At 36.6% G+C, this 19,728-nt stretch overlaps 2 protein-coding genes across 2 annotated transcripts; both read right to left on the bottom strand.

Annotated features, from left to right (window-relative positions):
* Positions 1-345: 345 nt before the first annotated feature.
* LOC121995355 (cocosin 1-like) lies at positions 346-2,153 on the bottom strand. Its single transcript, XM_042549113.1, has 4 exons — positions 1,814-2,153; positions 1,457-1,731; positions 888-1,370; positions 346-783 (listed from the first exon to the last, which is right to left on the bottom strand). Exons 1-4 carry the CDS (start codon positions 2,151-2,153, stop codon positions 346-348), a joined length of 1,536 nt encoding a protein of 511 aa, XP_042405047.1.
* Positions 2,154-14,751: 12,598 nt separating this feature from the next.
* LOC121995354 (cocosin 1-like) lies at positions 14,752-16,509 on the bottom strand. The gene is made up of 4 exons (XM_042549112.1): positions 16,170-16,509; positions 15,816-16,090; positions 15,248-15,730; positions 14,752-15,147 (listed from the first exon to the last, which is right to left on the bottom strand). The coding sequence occupies exons 1-4, from the start codon at positions 16,507-16,509 to the stop codon at positions 14,752-14,754; spliced, it is 1,494 nt and encodes a 497-aa protein (XP_042405046.1).
* Between the last annotated feature and the right edge of the window lie 3,219 nt (positions 16,510-19,728).

Raw genomic sequence — 19,728 nt, 5'->3', positions numbered from 1 at the left:
TTTTTTGCAAGATTGAACAATAAACAGAAATAACAGGAGTCATGCGGGTATAAGTGCATGCATGAGAGTAGATAAACAATTCCCATTTTCTTAGAGAGTTCATGTTTCTAATGAATTCCCTAGGAGGATGAACAAACAAGAGTTTCACTGATATTCTTCTTATTAATGGTGTATATTTTTGTGAAAAACAAGAGCACTAGGCGATATATGCCAAATTAATGAGTGGATATTTTGAGTTTTGGGTTTTGATATAAAAAAAAGTAAAGTCCAACGGTTGACTTTTTATTTATTAGACTAAGTGCCAGAACTACAAGGATGGCTTTATTATTGAACCATATAGCTTTATTAGGCCATAAAAACTCCGGTGATCAACTCCTTAACACTGTCGAGTACGCTACCCTGCTGTTCTCTTTCTTGCCGGGGGCTAAAGATTGCGATCTCGTTTCCTCTGTTGAACTTGAGTCTCCGAGCCTCCTCCCTCGAGACGCGGTAGGAGTTCATCAGCACCTCTACTGGAATCCCTCGAAGAACAGATGTTTTACCCACAATATGGCTCACAAACGCATTCTCATTGGTCTTAAATGAGATCCACTCGAATTGCTCGCTCTGTGCCTTCTTGATCACTATGTGCTGTTGTGGGATCACCAACAGTTGTCCTTGACGGAGCTCACCGTCGAACACGGTTCGACCTCGGTGGCCAACCACCTGCAAGCGACCACTTCCCCTTACCACATACATGATACTGTGAGCATTGATATTCCAGTGAGGTGGTTGAATTGCATTCTGCATGCGCACGAGAAATGAGAAGACAAAATGTCAATATTTAAATGTTTATATATACTTTGAGTAAACGATGGATGTACTGAATGAACTAGCTATATATATACCCGTCGAAGGACTCCTCTTTCGGCACTGAGTTGGATGAACCGAAGGATGGGAAGCTTTTGGACGTTGAGGCTAGTCAGTCTTCCAGCGCGTGGATTGTAGTAGTCGGCAAGAGTGGGATTGGCTATGTTCTGTCTGTTCTTGAGGGTGCAGTAGGTTTCCTCCAATCCATTACCTTCGCATGATGATCCCCTCCTCTCCTGTGTCTCTTCTCTTTCCTCTCTCTCTTGCTCTTGAGCTTCCTGCTCAGCACGTCTCTGTGGCTCCAACATCTGTAGCCCCTTCTCCACGCGAACAATGTCACCTCTGTTATCGTTTAGATTTTGAATCTTCCTCACGACTTCCTTGTCGACTCCCAGAGCCTCAGCCAGTAGTTCGAGTTCGAAGCCGCTCAGGAGGTTATTCCCCTTCTGTTGCTGGAATCTCTCTTCTACCTGTGCGATTTGCTCTTGGGATTGCCTCTCTCTGCCCGCCAATAGAAATTGCTGAACGCACATATATATAAATTAATTAGAATCATATGAGTGTTAATGTTTTATGATAAATTACTGAATTGCTAGTTTGAACCGACTCTGTGTTGGCGATCGAGTTGGTTGGCATTGCTGCTTGTGTCGGCGACAGCGATTGCTATAATAGGAACTTCACCGTTATTGTAGACCCAATTAGCGACGCCGGCAGGATATGCGAGAACATCGCCCTCGCGGAAGAATTGAACCTTTTGGTGCTCGTCCCTGAAACGCTGGCTCTGGCTTTCCGATTCCTCTTCCCATTGTTGCTCAAAACCTTGTCGTAGAGATTGGAATGACTCTGGGCAACCAGGAATCACGGTTCCAGAGATACCCCTACCTGCACATTTTGGACGACAATTGAATGTCATAATAATACTGAATGTAAATAATTAAGAAGCTAGATAATGAATGCCGCATACCTTGGACTATGTAGACGAGTTTAGGGGCATTGGAGTAGTAAGGCAAGACGAGTCCTCTCGGCTGAATGGTGCGGCGGTAGGCGACTACGCCGGCACACTGCAACTGCTCATTCAATTGGTCAAAGTACTCGGTGAAGCCAGCCTCCGACGGCACGCGACGCGTGGGTTCGAGGGCGGCGAGGCGCTCGAGCTGGCATTGGCTCCGGTAGCCAAGACGACGTTGGCTCAACAACGGCTGGCCGAAGCCCTGCTGGCCAAAGCTGAATTGGGCGAGAGAGGGGCTAGGGAGGAGAAAGCAAAGAGCGAGGGAGAGAAACAAGAGAGTTATGGAGTTAGCCATTGGCGAGTGATTCAATGTGCTGTGATGGAGATCAAGGAAGGCAGTCTTGGAGATATTTATAGGCTAAAAAAGAAAAGATGATGAAATTCGTTTAATTAGACGACGCGAGCGTAGCAATGAGGTTGGTGGATGGTTATAAGTTCTGGACAAATGGAATGGTTTGGTGAGAAGGAGGCAATGTGCATCAGTTGAGAAGCTCAGCCTCCCCTGCAAACAACATGTGAGCACAACTAAAGCTTCGACCCCGGCAACAAATTCCAGGTAATCCAATAGTGAAACGACTTTGGCCATGTTTGGAATACGCAGCTCCAATGAGGCAAGATCGATCTTGATCAGCCTGGTGCTTGTTCATGACTTTGGTCAACATTTATCCTGCGGAAGACGTCTTTCATAATCATGAAAGGTTTCTTCTATGAACAGTACGAAGGTGCCTTCACTGTTCGAAGGCGCCTTCGGACACTGTTCATCCGAAGATAATTTTCTTCCTTTTGTCCTGCAAAATAATATTAGTCCAAAATACCCTACAAAATAAGTATTAGGATAATTTAATAAAAATAAAGAGTAGTATATATTAATTAGTTTCTGTCCTTCCAGAACCAGAAATTAGTCAAGGTCTCAGCTTAGGGATCCCAAATGGACCTAAACTGTACCAATGTCTACTGTCCCTTCAACCAGGACGCGTTCTCACTTGGTCACTTTCCTCTAGTGACTTACCTTAATTTACCAGTTTGCCAGATATCGAGTCAGCCCGTTGAGCTGTTTGGACTTCGTGCTAACTATTGGGTTGACCCGTCGACCTAGTTGGTCTTCGTATCAGCTATCCGGTCGGCTCGCCGACCTAACTGGATTTCATACCAGCTATCCAGTTAGCCCGTCGACCTAGCTGGATTTCATACCAGCTATTCGGTCGACCCATCGACCTAGCTGGATTTCGTACTAGCTATCCGGTCGGCTCATCGACCTAACTGGATTTCCTGCATACTCAATCAAGTGGTTAGATCATGACGAAACCTAACTTAACTTACTTGTCATTCATCAAAACTCGAGTTAGACCGTTAGTGCGAATTACACCAACGGTAACAAAAACTCCATATGAGTTGTGGACAAGTAGAGCGCCTAGTCTAAGGCATTTACATGTCTGGGATTTTCAAACTGAAATTAGGCCCTATAAGCCTAACGAAAGGAAATTGGACTCAAGAATCGTTAGTTGTCATTTTGTAGGATATTCTGAAAACTCAAGAGGTTACCCCTTGAGTAGATTCTTTTTCGAGATGGGTAATGCCAAATTCATTGATAATGTTGGGAGTGACAAAGTTAGGAAAATATCATTTGAGGAGAACATTAGTAATCTTAATATGGTAACTACTAATGCAGCTGATAGTGAAATGATTACCGTTCCACATACAGTTGAAGCTGCACAATTATAAGGGGTAGTCGGCCATGATATTTCCATGTCACCTCCAATTCATATGAAAGGTACATCATCTCAAATAGAGGTATTCACTCCTATGGTTAAGAATGACTCTCAACCACCTCAAGATCAAGTGTCACTAAGAAGATCCATTAGAGATAAGAGATCTATGATGTCTCATGATTATGTATATCTCCAAGAGCATGAATTTGACATTGGATTAGAAGATGATCCCACATCATTCCAAGAAGTCAAACAATGTCCTCATTCAAAAAATGGATCAATGTCATGAAGGAAGAGATGAAGTCCATGGCAGAAATAGCATTAGGGAACTTATAGAATTGCCTGAAAGTATGAAACTCATTGGTTGCCAATGGATATTTAAAATCAAATGGGATTCATGATAACTAGCATTTTTGTGCATTATTTTGGCTCTTGTACTTAGTATATTTACCTTCTCACATGCTTAGTTTTATGGTTATATTACATTTTGTGAGGAGAATCTATTTTGGACTTAATTGTAATTTTTCTACCAATTGTGAAATTTAATTTCATATTTTTTATGTGATTTTGTAGGAAATTCAAAGAGCCATGGATTAGGATTGAGCCGGATCAAATTTGGCTTTATTTGGTAATCAAACGGAGAATATCAAGCTGAATCAGTGTGAACCGTTGATCCAGATTAGGAGAAATCTTGTCCCTTTAGTCAAATCAAGTGATCCAGCCTTCCATCCTGATTTAAGGAGATCTAGATCGTCCATAGAGATCATCCTCATCCAAGTCCAATTCATCTCCAATTTGGATCAAGAGAAGAGCCCAATTTGAGCCAACAATTCAACTCTTAAAGCCCACTCTTCAAGTCCAATTCCAAAAATCCAATTTCAATTTCTTATTGGATTTGGATCTAAGCTCTAATGGATACTCTTTCCTTAACCCAACCCTGATCCACTAAGAAACCTAACCCTCCCCTTCATCACTCACGCGACGACACAGTACAAGGCCAGTTCATCTCCATCTCTGTTCGCGATTTCTCCTCGTGTCGACAGCTAGGGCACGTGACTTTCCCACCGGCGCTCTTCTTCCTTCCTTCTCTCCAGCCGGCGGCCTCTCTTCTTCTCTTTATTGCCGCCGACCGGCCATCCACAGCCACCCTTCTCCTTGCGATTTCCAGCGGCGACAGCAGCTAGCATAAGTGGCAGGAGCGGCGAGCTTGGCAACGATTTCTGATCATCCACCTCACCGGAGGGGTTCTCCGATGAGATCCTTCACCTTCTGGCACTTTTCCAAGGCTTCACCGTTTGGGGTTCAAGCGGTAGCGGCAGCGGCAGAGAAGTGTGCGGCAGTCCAGATTTTCCAGCAACTTCCAGCGAAGGGGTTCTTCGTTGGAAGATTCGTTCACCATCATTGTGTCGAAGCAAGCAACGCCCGTCAGTAGTGTTGGGACCTTGACATTCGCTAGAGGAGGGAGGTAAATAGCGTCTCACCCAAATCGTCACTTCCTGCACTTGTTAGTATGCAACGGAAAATAAAATACAAACTAACAAGAAGAAAGCTAAACCCTATAAGCAATAAGGAAAGATAATAAACCAAAAAAATCGTAAGACAAGGCGTTTACGTGGTTCGGAGATTATGGCTCCTACTCCACGGTTGTCCGTAAGGTGGACGATCCCAATCCGTCGGTGGATGACTCCCCGGAAACCTCCGATTAGCTAAAACCTCCTTCTCAGTGGAGAAACCTCACCACAACCTTGATCCAAACACTCTTAGATCACAAGAAGAGCTTAAAGGCTTTAGAAGACTACTAATAGAGGCTAATTTGCTTATGAAAATCAACTTAACTAACTAACAAAAGAAAATGATAAATTTAATGAACAATTAAAATTAAACTCAACAACTAAATCAATTCAAACTGAAATCCCAACTCAAGTTGAAAACTTGAGGAGGATAATTTCATATTGAAAGATGAAATAGTTAAACTAAAGGAATTACTTGAAAAATTCACAACTAGATCCAAATATCATGACATGATACTTGAATCACAAAGAGCTGTGTACAACAAGTCCGGACTATGAAATAAGCTCAGCTCAACCAACAAATCCTTTATATCTTTAGTTAACCAAAATAAAAATAAAAGTAAAGCTTGGGTTCCGAAAGCGTGTCTAACCACGCAAGTAGGACTCAATCAATATTACATACCTAAAGATAAAATTTATTATATAAATCATAATAAACCATCTCCCTTAAACTCTAAAGTCAAATCTTCAAAAATAAATACAAAACAAAAGAAAAACCCTAAGTTATTTAAATCTAACTTAAATATAAACAAAGATTATAGTCAAGTATACTATAATTATACTATTTCGGAGTATTATAGCTAATCTTAAAAGAAGTGAACTATATAGGCAGAGATATTAAGATAAGATTCACAAGGATACTTTTAGACATGTCTAACTTTAATGTCTTAAGCCTTGTAACTAAGTTGGACATCTCCATGATGTACTCTCTAATATTACCCTTCCCTATGTACCACATGGACACTAACTTCGTGAGAAGTGTAGTAGTCTCGACCTTTTCGTTTGAGGTGAATCAGTTCACTAATTCCTTAAAGAAGGTTTTATCATCCTCCTCAATTATCGAGCCCCTAAGTGATTCTGAAATTTACATTCTCATGATTATTAGACTCATATAATTAGATCGTTTTCACTTGTCAAAGTTTACCTTTTGATCTGCAGTGAAATCATTAGTTAAAGGTGCAAGACAATCATACCTAAATGCAAAGTTTAAATTCATGCATCCCAATAAAACTGTAATATACTCTTCCCATTATCCAAATTTTATGCCAATAAGTATGGGGATGTTGTTCAAATTAACAGACATTGAGAGTACTACATAAATAAAAGCAAAGAACATATCTCAATTTAACAAATGAGACATGTATCTTTATAGTTGTGCAATAACAAAATATACAACTATATGAGCATTAACAGAAATATCTAGTGCAATATTACATTAAGTGTTTGGACTAAATTATAACTTGCTATCAGTGCTCTCTAAATAACTTATGATTATCTTCATCTGCCACATAATTCGCCTTCCTTTGGGTCGACGCATTATGTGCAAGATACTTTATTTATGAGTTTCCTTAGTTAGCTTATGTTTTCTAGCATCACTCACAATGCTTCTATCGGCCATATTATGCCCCTTCCTTTGAGTCAACACACCATGTGCATGATAAGGAAGTTTAACTTAATTTGTGAGCTTCCTTAAACATATATCCTGCATAATAATGATTTTTCTTTAGGCCAATCACCCTGATCATGGATAGACATCCCTCTACACTAATACTCCTTGCCTCTCTAATATTTCTCGCTTTTGGCGATAGTATAGGTTTTGACTAAGTAGCAAGAGTGAAGAAGAATCCAGGAAGAAACTACTGAAAATTGAGCTAAATTCAGTTATTAATCGATTGGTATTAGATATCGATCGATTGACACCATTATATATCGATCAAGTATGGATGTGGATTGTCCCCCATGCCTGTAGTAGTCACCCGTGAATTACCTCCTCTATGTTAGCCTAGGGACGGGTTGACGAGGGTCATGGGGGTGAGCGAATCGCCTTTTGCCATAAGAATAGATGTGAATTGATTCACACGCATGCCAATCGATTGTTCTATTGATTAAACACACATAAATTGATCCATTGATTAATCCAGAAGGCCTCTATTCACATGTTCATCCATCCCAATCGATCAGTTGATCGATTGGCGAATGCTAATTGATTCGTCAATCGATTCAGAAACTCTCTCTGGACTTCCTTACGAATGCCAATCGATTAGCTGATCGATTGGTGAACCCTAATTGATTCAGAAACTCTCTATTGACTTCCTTACAAACTTCAATTGATTGACTAATCGATTGGTTAACACCAATTGCTCAGCCGATTGATTCAAAAGCCCTCTATCAGTTTCAATAATTCCAAAAATCGATTGGCTACTCATGGTGATCAATTGACGAACTCGAATCGATCACCCAATCGATTTGGGACTTTCATCGCGATCGGACAATCTCAATCGATTGACTCCTCATGCTGATCGATTTACTCCTCATGTTGATTAATTGGTAAACACCAATCGATCAACTGATCAATTCTGAACCCCTCTATTCGTGAACCAGGGCATCCTAATTGATTCAACCTTACGCTAATAGATTGGTAAACACTAATTGATCAACTGATCGATTTGAGAACCCTCTGTTTGCAAATTCATGATTTCCAATCATTTGGGATTGAGATTAGAAGAATCTAATTTCTAAACATGATTTTCAGACCTAAACTTGTGTTGTCAATCGCGTTATTCATGGATAATGTGAAAAACTTGATTCATAGGTTAAATTCTAATCTATCCATGCTACATTCAATGAATATACATCAATTTTGCTCATTCATATGGATTCAAATGCAAAAATTGATATATATGTGCCAAATGTTGAAAAATAATCTTTACACCTTAAAAACTAATAATAAGTTAATCCTATGCTCTGATACCAATTGTAAGAGTTGCAATATATCATGAATGAACTAAATGATGCATCTACAACAGGATCTAGCTATTATCAATCTCTCAAGCACAATAGAAAACTGAAATAATAGTTAGCACAAGCTAACCTGAATCCATCACAAAGCTATCACTTCTTACTTGTCATCGGAAATCCCACTAACGTATCAGATGTCTTCCACAGGACTGAGTCGGTGAGCACCATATTCCTTCTCAATTGAATCAATCTCTTACTTTATATACTTGGCCCAACCTATGGAGACTATCCACTATTAAAGCTCATCCCTCATTGACAGCCCATCAATATTAATGAACTGGGTTGTTGGTGTTAGGATGTATACTAAAAGCCTAGCTTTTGGTATAAACATTTATCTAGAAATAAGAATCACATTGGTCAAATGTCTACATTTATGATAAATGTAGTTGTTCAATTAATTTATATTGTAGATAACATGGTGTGTGGTGTCACACACAGAAGATCATGTTATCAGTACCTTATAAATTATAAACAGTAGCTCACGACCAAAATGGAAAGGAACAAACCATTAGAAGGTCGTAGTGTAATTAGGTATTAGTTTATCTTAACTATATAATTACACTAGTACACTTAGAGTGTATTGAGTAGGACCATTAGAGGTCGTTTCTTTTATACTGACTTTATAAAGGAACAAAGACCTCAGTTATTATAGAAGTGTGTGCTCTTAATCATAATATAATAACAAGCACATATATTTGATATTTATTTCTTTAATTTATCAATGGGTGAGATATAGTTCGATAAATCAATAAGCCCGATAAGTTGGGAAATGATATCACTTATAGTGTGCGTTGCTGATTATAGAAGGAAACTGTGTCCTAGTAATCTAGGTTGAGAATATCCCCAAGAGGAGCTCATAAGGATTGTCATGTTAAACCCTGTAGGTGGACTTAGTCCGATATGACGATAAGGTTGAGTGGTACTACTTTTGGAGCTAGATATTAATTAAGTGAGTTGTTAGTAACTTACTTAATTAGTGGACATTTGTTATCTTAAACACAGGGAGACTAACACACTCATAATAAGAAGGAGCCCAAAATGTAATTTGGGATTAGTGCGGTAGTTCAATAATAGTTCTTTAGTGGAATGAATTATTATTGATGAAATTAAGTTGTGTGTTCGGGGCGAACACGGGATGCTTAATTTCATCGGGAGACCAAAACCAATTCCTCCTCTCGGTCCCTATCGTAGCCTCTTGTATATAGAGATTTATACCCACCTTCTTACCCATCCAATGGGGCCGGCCAAGCTAGCTTGGAACCCAAGCTAGGGCCGGCCAAGACCAAGTGGATGAGCCAAGTTGGTGGCTGGCCAAAGCTTGGGTCCCAAGCTTAGGTGGCCGACCACTAAAATATTAAAAAGGATTTTTATTAAAATTATTTCTTATGTGGATACCATGGTTTTAAAAGAAAGTTTAAAAATTAAAAATTTCCTTTTATAGCTTTCTACAGAAGATTAAGAGAAGAGATTAATCTCTTTCTTTATTTGTAGATTAAAAGGATGATTTTAATTTTTGGTAAAAACTTTCCTTATTTGTAAATCATCTACATGTTTAAAAGAGAGTTTAAAATTTGAAATCTTTCCTTATTTGTTGATTAAAAGGTGGATTTTAAATTTTAAGAAAACTTTCCTTTTTAACCATGTTCATGTTTTAAAAGAGAGTTTAAAAATTAAATATTCTCTTTTATAAGTTTCTACAAGAGATTAAGAAAAGATTTGATATCTTTCCTTATTTGTAGATTAAAAGAGATTTTAATTTTTAGAGATAACTTTCTTTTTATCCACATGTTTAAAAGAACGATTTTAATTTATAAAATTTCCTTTTTATTAACCAATCATGAAGGGATTAAAATTATTGGAGAAATTTTTATAAATTTCTGGAGACAAATTAGGAAGTTTTAATTAATTAAAACTCTCCTTGTTTATAGCTTGTGATGGCCGGCCATATGAATTGAGAAAATAAAATTGTTTTTTAATTAATTAAATTTTCCTTTTCATGGCAAAAGAATTAAGGAAGTTTTTATTAAAATTTCCTTATTTGCCAAGACCAAGGATTATAAAAGAGGGGGTAGAGGTGCCTTCATGAAAGAACGACTCTATTCTATTTTCTCCCTCTTTTCTTCCTTGGTGTGGCCGGCCCTTCTCCTTTTCTCTCTTCCTCTTGTGTGGACGAAATCCTTTATCTCTTGGAGCTTGGAGGAGGTGGCCGGATCTAGCTTGAGGAAGAAGGAGAGGAAGCTTGCATCCCTTGGAACTTGGTTGGTGAAAAAAGTTCTTCATCCTTTAGAAGATATGCTTGGCCAAAACTTGAAGGAAGGAAGAAGAAGGTGCCTTGGTGGTTCTCGTCTCGGAAGATCGTTGCCCACACAATGTCCGGGATTAGAAGAGGAATACGGTAGAAGATCAAGAAGTCATTATCTACTAAGTAAGGTATAACTAATATAGTTTTCCGCGTCATATTAGTTTTATCTCCATGTAAAAATACCAAATACAAGAGGCATGCGATTCTAGTATTTCGAATTAGTTTTCGATGTTGTGTTCTTTTATTTTTCTTTTCCTTGTGATTTGATTATTCCTTTTGGTTAACCTAAAGTTATTTAAGGAAATTAAATATTAGCTTTCCTTAAAAGGCTTTGTCTAGGCGGTGGTGGTTGTTCCCATATCCAAGAAGGCCATGTGTCTCGCCATGCAGTACTGGAAGCCAATTTTAGAAATTAATATTTAATGGAATTAATAACCTAGATGATTTGGATCGAACGTGTTAAGTTCCGCAAGAGATCCAAGTCTAAACCTAAAAGAACAAATAAATTAAACTTAGGATCAAACGTGTTAAGTTCCGCAGGCGATCCGAGTTTAATTTAAAAGAACACATGGTAGCTAGGAAAAGGTTCAGACCTTTGTACAAAATTTTTGTACAGTGGAACAATTAGGTTTTCCGAATAGTAACCAATAGTTGGATCTACATATTAAATCCACGTCTATTTAATCCAAACCCTCTTTATATATATTGAAGCATTAGATCACTTAATTAGGTTTAGTTACTTTAATGATAATTAGGTGTGTGTGTGTGTGTTAATCAAGTGTAAACTTACTTTATGGAGATTAAGTCCACCTATGTGGACTCAATTCGATTTAGTCCACCCATGTGGACTTAATCCTACAGATACTCCATATAAAATTTAGTGGAGGTACACTCCTTCAACCACAAGTTGCCAGTAATCAATTTATTTCCATCTTCCAGTTGAACATATGAGTATACGAGAAGTCTGATGTCTAATTAACTAGACAGTGACAGATTTATTATAATGGGATAAGGAATTAATTTTTGGTAGGCTCATGTCCTCGGAAAAAATCCTCTCAACCCCTAGCCAACTTGGTAGTCGGCTATAAGCTGACCCCATGATTTACATTCCTTCATATAACATGGAACAAGCTGTAAAGGGCGCTTGAGATAAATGTAATCACCCTTAATGTGAGTATACGAGAAGAACCATCATCTGTTGAGGGGGGACCGATAAAATCTTCAAATAGTTGGATGAACCCGATCGGTCGATCCTCAATAGATGATGGTTCTTCTCGTATACTCACATTGGGGATGATTACATTCATCTCAGGCGCTCTTTACAGCTTGTTCACATTGGAAGTGACTATCGAATCCATTGATTCATGCATAAATACCAAAAGTGACCTTCTAATCTTTGTTGATTTGTGCAAGAATACCAAGAAAAAGAAAAACACCACGTTTCAAGAAGGAGACAACGACTGAAAATAATATTAATCAAAACTGTCTCAAAATATGAAACATGATTCCTATATAGACTCCAACTCTAAATATGCAAAGGAAAAAAAAATATTGACAGAAATAAAAAAAAATTAAACATACTAAAAATATAAAATATTCTAAATACCAAACTCGATAAAATTAAAATAATAAAGATATTAAAATTACTCTCTCGATTTGATGTTCTATCTGTATCATTTAGGAACCCATTGGTTGATGTTGGTTTGTGAATATTATTGTCCTAGGTCTTATAATGAACTTATGATAAATTTTATCAAGACTTTCTGTTGGGAATATAATAAAAGTCCCATATTGAAAAAAAAAATGGAAAAGATCATCGATTTAAAAGAGATGAATATCTCCATTAATATGAGGTCTTTTGGGTAGAGCCCAAAAATAAAACTATGAAGGCTTAAGTCTAAAGTTGATAATATCATAGCATTGAGGAGATATGTGAATTTTTTTGGTCCCAACAAATGGTATTAGAGACATAGTCCAAACCGAATGTCACGTGAAGTAACCTTGAATGCAGTTGAGAGGAGGCTTGGCCTGTAGCAGGTCAAAAGTGACCTGATGCTTATAGGGAGACCTATAACAGGTCAAGGGTGATCAGATATTTACAGGGAGATCCGAAGTATGTCAAAAGTGATCAGATGCTTACGGAGAGGCTCAAACTATAAGAGTAATTGTGATCCTTCGTTTAAGGGAAAGATGTTGGGAATACAATCAAAGTTCCACATTGAAAAGCATGGAAAAGATCATGGATTTAAAAGGGATGAAGATATCTCCATTGCTATGAGGCTTTTTGGGTAGAGCCAAAAAAAAAGCATAAGGGTTTAAGCCTAAAGTGAATAATATCATGTCATTATGTAGATATATGGATTCTTTTGGTTCCAATAAATGTTATCAGAGTTATGGTCCAGATTGGAATATGTTATATGGGGTAGCCTTGAACGAAGTTGAGAGGAATACCCGGAGTAGGTCAAGAGTGACCGGATACTTACGGGGAGGCTAGAAGCATGTTAAGAGTGATCAGATGTTTAAGGAGAGGTCCGGAACATGTCAAGAGTGACCAAATGTTTATGGAAAAGTCTGGAGTAAGTTAAAAGTGACCAAATATTTGTGGGGAGACCCAGAGTAGGTTAAGAGTGACTGGATGCTTGTGGAGAGGCCCAGAGCAAGTCAAGAGTGACCAGATACTTGCAGAGAAACCTAGAGTAAGTCAAGAGTGACCGAATATTTGCAGAGAGACCCGGACCATGAGGGTACTGGTGGTCTTTTGTTTGAGGGGAAGATTGTTGCGAATACAATCAAAATCTCATATTGAACAAAAATGGAAAAGATCATGGATTTAAAAGGGATAAAAATATGTCCATTGATATGAGATCTTTTGGGTAGAGGTCAAAAATAAAACTATGATGACTTAGTCCCAAAGTGAGCAATATCATACCATTATGGAGATATGTAATTCTTTTAGTCCTAACACTTTTCATTGCTCTCAATTTACACTATTGAATTCAAATATTAAGGCATAAAATACTATAAGGAGGTTTTCGAGAATATTTTGATTTTAGTTTAAAATAATTTAAAGATAGATCTAATAAGAAAGAGGGGTATTTCAATAATATGATACATGATTTGGGTAATATCGAACTTTACTTATGTTGTTAAGTGTCTTAGCTTCTTTAATAACTATTTAGTATATAATAATAATGTATCTATATGTATTATGTAATAATTAAATATCCAACTCTTTGAGTTAGTTTTTTCAAATTTCATATAAAAACTAAAAAAAAATCAATCCAAAGTAACCCAAAAGTCAATAAAAATTCAAAATTTAGAGCTGATTTTTAATTTGCGTTGAAATTTTATCCTACAAGAACACCATAATATATGTACTATATCGATATGAGCATTCACTTTAAAGGCCACATCTCAGTTTTAAGAGTGGATGTGCAGAGTTTTCATTTGGTTTATTATGCTAATGGTTAATAGTGCCTCATAATTCATGCATTGGAGACGACTAATCTAACAAGTAGTAGAGAAGATTTTTATGTTTCCATATATTGACATAGTTGGTATTTACAAAAGGTCACGAGGTCGATCTCACTCAACCCTCCGTGATTTACCTCCCTTTGAGATTATGTGCGACCTTCTCGAAGGGGCTCGAGAAGATTTTCTTCTTGAAAAGAGATTTAGACATTGGAGCTTCTAGGTGATGTATAGAGTATCTTTGCAACCATTTTCTTACCATTTATTGGCACATTATGGCCTATATTATGGCACATTGAAGAGGACATATTCGAGCCAATTACAATAGGATTGACTCATATGACAATGTTAATCACAATAAATAACATAAGAGTTGAGCATAACAATGAACTAGCTTAAGTTTTAGTTAACAATTCAAGTAATAGAAAAATAAAAAATTCATGGTACTGTCATTGTGTTTTAGTTAACAATTTATGAGATTCACATAAGTCTTTAATTTGTTTGCATTTGTATTTGAGCATCTCGGGTTGAAGTTAATGAGATATTAAATATATTCGCATTAGTTAGGCTGTAAATTAAAATATGCTGTGGAAATTGACTTATTTCTATCAATGATGGATATGTGTGGATGTTGAGTTGCATCAGAAAAAAAGGGATAAAAAAGATGCATAAGATTTTGGTAAAGTCAGACATAGCTTTATTTATTTGATTTGGGAGCCAACACTACAATCAAGGCTTTATTTGATCCTAGATATACAGCCTTATTATTATTATTCCATTAGAGCCTTGATTATTTATTTTGTGACGACACTCTCCAATATGTTACGCAGTAGCTCGATCTTCCTTCTCCTGTCGGGGGCTAAAGATTGCAATCTCGTTTCCTCTGTTGAACTTGAGTCTCCGAGCCTCCTCCCTCGAGACGCGGTAGGAGTTCATCAGCACCTCCACTGGAATTCCTCGAAGAACAGATGTTTTACCCACAATATGGCTCACGAACGCATTCTCATTGGTCTTAAATGAGATCCACTCGAATTGCTCGCTCTGTGCCTTCTTGATCACTATGTGCTGTTGTGGGATCACCAACAGTTGTCCTTGACGGAGCTCACCGTCGAACACGGTACGACCTCGGTGGCCAACCACCTGCAAGCGACCACTTCCCCTTACCACATACATGATACTGTGAGCATTGATATTCCAGTGAGGTGGTTGAATTGCATTCTGCATGCGCACGATAAAAGAGAAGACAAAATATCAATATTTAAATGTTTATACTTTGAGTAAACGATGGATGTACTGAATGAACTAGCTATATATATACCCGTCGAAGGACTCCTCTTTCGGCACTGAGTTGGATGAACCGAAGGATGGGAAGCTTTTGGACGTTGAGGCTAGTCAGTCTTCCAGCGCGTGGATTGTAGTAGTCGGCAAGAGTGGGATTGGCTACGTTCTGTCTGTTCTTGAGGGTGCAGTAGGTTTCCTCCAATCCATTACGTTCGCATGATGATCCCCTCCTCTCCTGTGTCTCTTCTCTTTCCTCTCTCTCTTGCTCTTGAGCTTCCTGCTCAGCACGTCTCTGTGGCTCCAACATCTGTAGCCCCTTCTCCACGCGAACAATGTCACCTCTGTTATCGTTTACATTTTGAATCTTCCTCACGACTGCCTTGTCGACTCCCAGAGCCTCAGCCAGTAGTTCGAGTTCGAAGCCGCTGAGGAGGTTATTCCCCTTCTGTTGCTGGAATCTCTCTTCCACCTGTGCGATTTGCTCTTGGGATTGCCTCTCTCTGCCCGCCAATAGAAATTGCTGAACGCACATATATATAATTAATTAGAATCATATAAGTGTTAATGTCTTATGATAAATTACTGAATTGCTAGTTTGAACCGACTCTGTGTTGGCGATCGAGTTGGTTGGCATTGCTGCTTGTGTCAGCGACAGCGATTGCTATAATAGGAACTTCACCGTTATTGTAGACCCAATTAGCGACGCCGGCAGGATATGCGAGAACATCGCCCTCGCGGAAGAATTGAACCTTTTGGTGCTCGTCCCTGAAACGCTGGCTCTGGCTTTCCGATTCCTCTTCCCATTGTTGCTCAAAACCTTGTCGTAGAGATTGGAATGACTCTGGGCAACCAGGAATCACGGTTCCAGAGATACCCCTACCTGCACATTTTGGACGACAATTGAATGTCATAATAATACGTGTAAATAATTAAGAAGCTAGATAATGAATGCCGCATACCTTGGACTATGTAGACGAGTTTAGGGGCATTGGAGTAGTAAGGCAAGACGAGGCCTCTCGGCTGAATGGTGCGACGGTAGGCGACTACGCCAGCACACTGCAACTGCTCATTCAATTGGTCAAAGTACTCGGTGAAGCCAGCCTCCGACGGCACGCGACGCGTGGGTTCGAGGGCGGCGAGGCGCTCGAGCTGGCATTGGCTCCGGTAGCCAAGACGACGTTGGCTCAACAACGGCTGGCCGAAGCCCTGCTGGCCAAAGCTGAATTGGGCGAGAGAGGTGCTAGGGAGGAGAAAGCAAAGAGCGAGGGAGAGAAACAAGAGAGTTATGGAGTTAGCCATTGGCGAGTGATTCAATGTGCTGTGATGGAGATCAAGGAAGGCAGTCTTGGAGATATTTATAGGCTAAAAAAGAAAAGATGATGAAATTCGTTTAATTAGACGACGCGAGCGTAGCAATGAGGTTGGTGGATGGTTATAAGTTCTGGACAAATGGAATGGTTTGGTGAGAAGGAGACAATGTGCATCAGTTGAGAAGCTCAGCCTCCCCTGCAAACAACATGTGAGCACAACTAAAGCTTCAACTTCTGCAACAAACCCAAGTAATCCGATAATGAAAACAACATCATTTCACTGAACCTCAATATTATCCATTTCACCAGCCCAATTTTCATAATTTCAAAAACACCTATCACATTCTCATTATATCCCTCTCTTTTTTAACTATTATCAAAAGTTTCTATCTTTTCTAAATTTTTACTTATTTAAAAATTCATCGCTCTCAATTTACATCGTCGACTTCAAATATGAGGGCATAGATAAATTAAAAAGGTTTTCAAATGTATATTAATTTTAATTTGAAGTGATTTAGAAATTTTTTAGATTCATCCCGTTTTAAATTTTAAAAGACTTCATAAAATTTATCACAAATTTATTATAAGGCTTCAAGTAATGATATTCACTAATCAACACTATTAGGGAGTCTTTGGTTTGGGGTTAGTTTGGATAACATTGATTATCCATTCAAGATTATCAACAAAAATTCTATTTGATTTAGATAATTAATGATTCCCGAGTAATGTTCTATCAGCAGGGCCGTCTCAAGGTTCTATGAGGCCCTAGGCCAAAAAAAAATATTTAGTCCTTTAATATTTTTTTTTAAAAAAATTTTCCCTCACCCTTTTTCATTCGGACTTGGGACCGACAATGGTGGGTTTAAATTTTTTTTTTAAAAAATAAACTATTAATTTAAAATAAACTATTAATTTAAAATAATTTTTTATGTAAAATTTAGTTTTCTAACTTTTTGAGATGCAAAATTAGTAATTAAATCTTTATATTCGAGTTTTGATAATATTTTTTTTTCAATTGATAAAATTGCTAGATTATTTAATTTTTCTTGAGACATTGTTGAACGTAAATAAGACTTTATTAATTTTAATTTTGAAAAACTTCTTTCTGCCGAAGCTACACTAACAGGTATAGTTAATAATATTCTATAAGCTATCCATGCATTTGGAAAAGAATTTAATTTTTTTATAAAGTTCAATACCTCAAGTGCGGTTTTTAATTCTGGATTTATTATTTCTCTTAAAACTTTTAATTCTAAAAATAAATCTAAACCAAATATCAGATAACATGTCATGTTTTAAAAAGTTTTCAAGATTTAAACACTTTATTTTTAAAAATTCATCATCAAGTAATTTTAACTTTTCTACATCATATAAAAAATTAAAATTATCTTCATATATTTTAAATTGTTCAAATCTACTTTGAAGTGAAGAAATGGCATGGTCAATAATATAATGAAAGTAATTAATTTTAAAAGATTCTTCGGGTGAAAGCTTCACTTCATTAATTTTATTCTCATCAAATCGTTTATTTCTTCTAATTACACGTTTTTCACGAAATTTTGGTTCTATATTCATTTCATTTGCAATCTCTTTAGCAGAAATCATAGCAGATATAAATCCATTTTCTCTATAATCATTAAAAAAAGAAACAAGACCTTTTAACTGATCTAATACAATAGCAATGTTCATATCTTTATATTGTAAAAATTTACTAACAGTGTTAACTGCAAATAATATATCATACCAAATAGCCATACCTAATAGAAATTCAAAATTTTCAAACTCATATGTTGCTAAAGAATTTGCTTCACTTTTTGTTTTAGGATCATCACTAGTTTCTGCAAGTTTATATAAAGCTTCTTTTATCTGTGAAGCTTGATATTTTATTGCTTTAACGCTTTCAAGATGACTTTCCCAACGTGTTTGTGATAATGGTTTAAGAGTTAAATTAGATACATGGTCTTGTAAAATTTTTCATCTTTTTGTAGAAGAAGAAAATAATGAGTAAATACGTTGTATCACACCAAAAAATGTTATAGCACTAGGACAAGAATTAGCCATATCACATAGTACTAAATTAAGACTATGACAACCACATGGTGTATAAAAAGCCCTAGAATTTATATCTAACAATCTCTTTTGTACACCTTGTTGTTTACCTTTCATATTAGCTCCATTATCATATCCTTGTCCTCTTATGTCATTCACATCCAGTTCAATTTTCTTTATTATATTAATAAGCGTATCAAAAAGACCTTTTCCTGATGTATCATCTACTTTTAAAAATTCTATAAAATATTCTTCTATTTTGATTGGACTTGTTGAAATATCTACACATCTTAATATAAGAGACATTTGTTCTTGATGACTTACATCAGGAGTACAATCAAGTATAACTGAAAAGTATTTTACTTCTTTTATTTTTTTAATTATAATATTATTTACTTCTTTTCCTAATATATTTATTAACTCATTTTGTATATTATGACCAAGATAATGATTATGAATTTTACCATTTTGAATACGTTTAAGGTGTTCTTGTATTATAGGATCAAATTCTGCTATCATTTCAATTAAACCTAAAAAATTTCCATTGTTATCTTGATAAATTTTCTCATTTGTGCCACGGAATGCCAAATTATTTTTTGCAAGATTTTTAACTATAGCAATAATTCTTATTAATACATTTTTCCAATGTTCTTTTTCCTTATTTATTTTTTCTTGTAAATTTTGATCAATGGTTTTATTTTTAAGCAATCTCATTTCAATATCAAACCAAATATTCATATTTATAATATGTTCACTGCTTGTTTCATGACTTTTAAGCTTGGCACTAAGATTTTTCCAATCACAACACCCTTCGTTTGCTAATTGAATTGTAATTGATTTTTGACTAAATAATTTACAACAAAAACAAAATACTTTATCTAATTCTTTTGAATATATTAACCATTTTCTATCATGTTTTTCTCCATTGGGTAATTTTCGAATGTAATGAATCATAGAAAAATGTCTAGAATTTTCATCATTTGGAAAAGAAATATTACTTTCTCTAATTGGACCCTTTTCAACTAATAAATCTATTAAATTTGTATTTATATTTTTCCATTGTGCTGGATCATATATATTTTGAATAATAGTTTCATCAATATTATTAAAAAAAATTATTTTCATGATTTATTAAGTCGTCTTTTTCTTCTTCTAAATT

This window comes from Zingiber officinale, chromosome 6A (genome assembly GCF_018446385.1).
Source record: "Zingiber officinale cultivar Zhangliang chromosome 6A, Zo_v1.1, whole genome shotgun sequence".
NCBI classification, from domain to species: Eukaryota; Viridiplantae; Streptophyta; class Magnoliopsida; order Zingiberales; family Zingiberaceae; genus Zingiber; species Zingiber officinale.
This window is presented reverse-complemented; position numbering and strand designations above follow the sequence as displayed.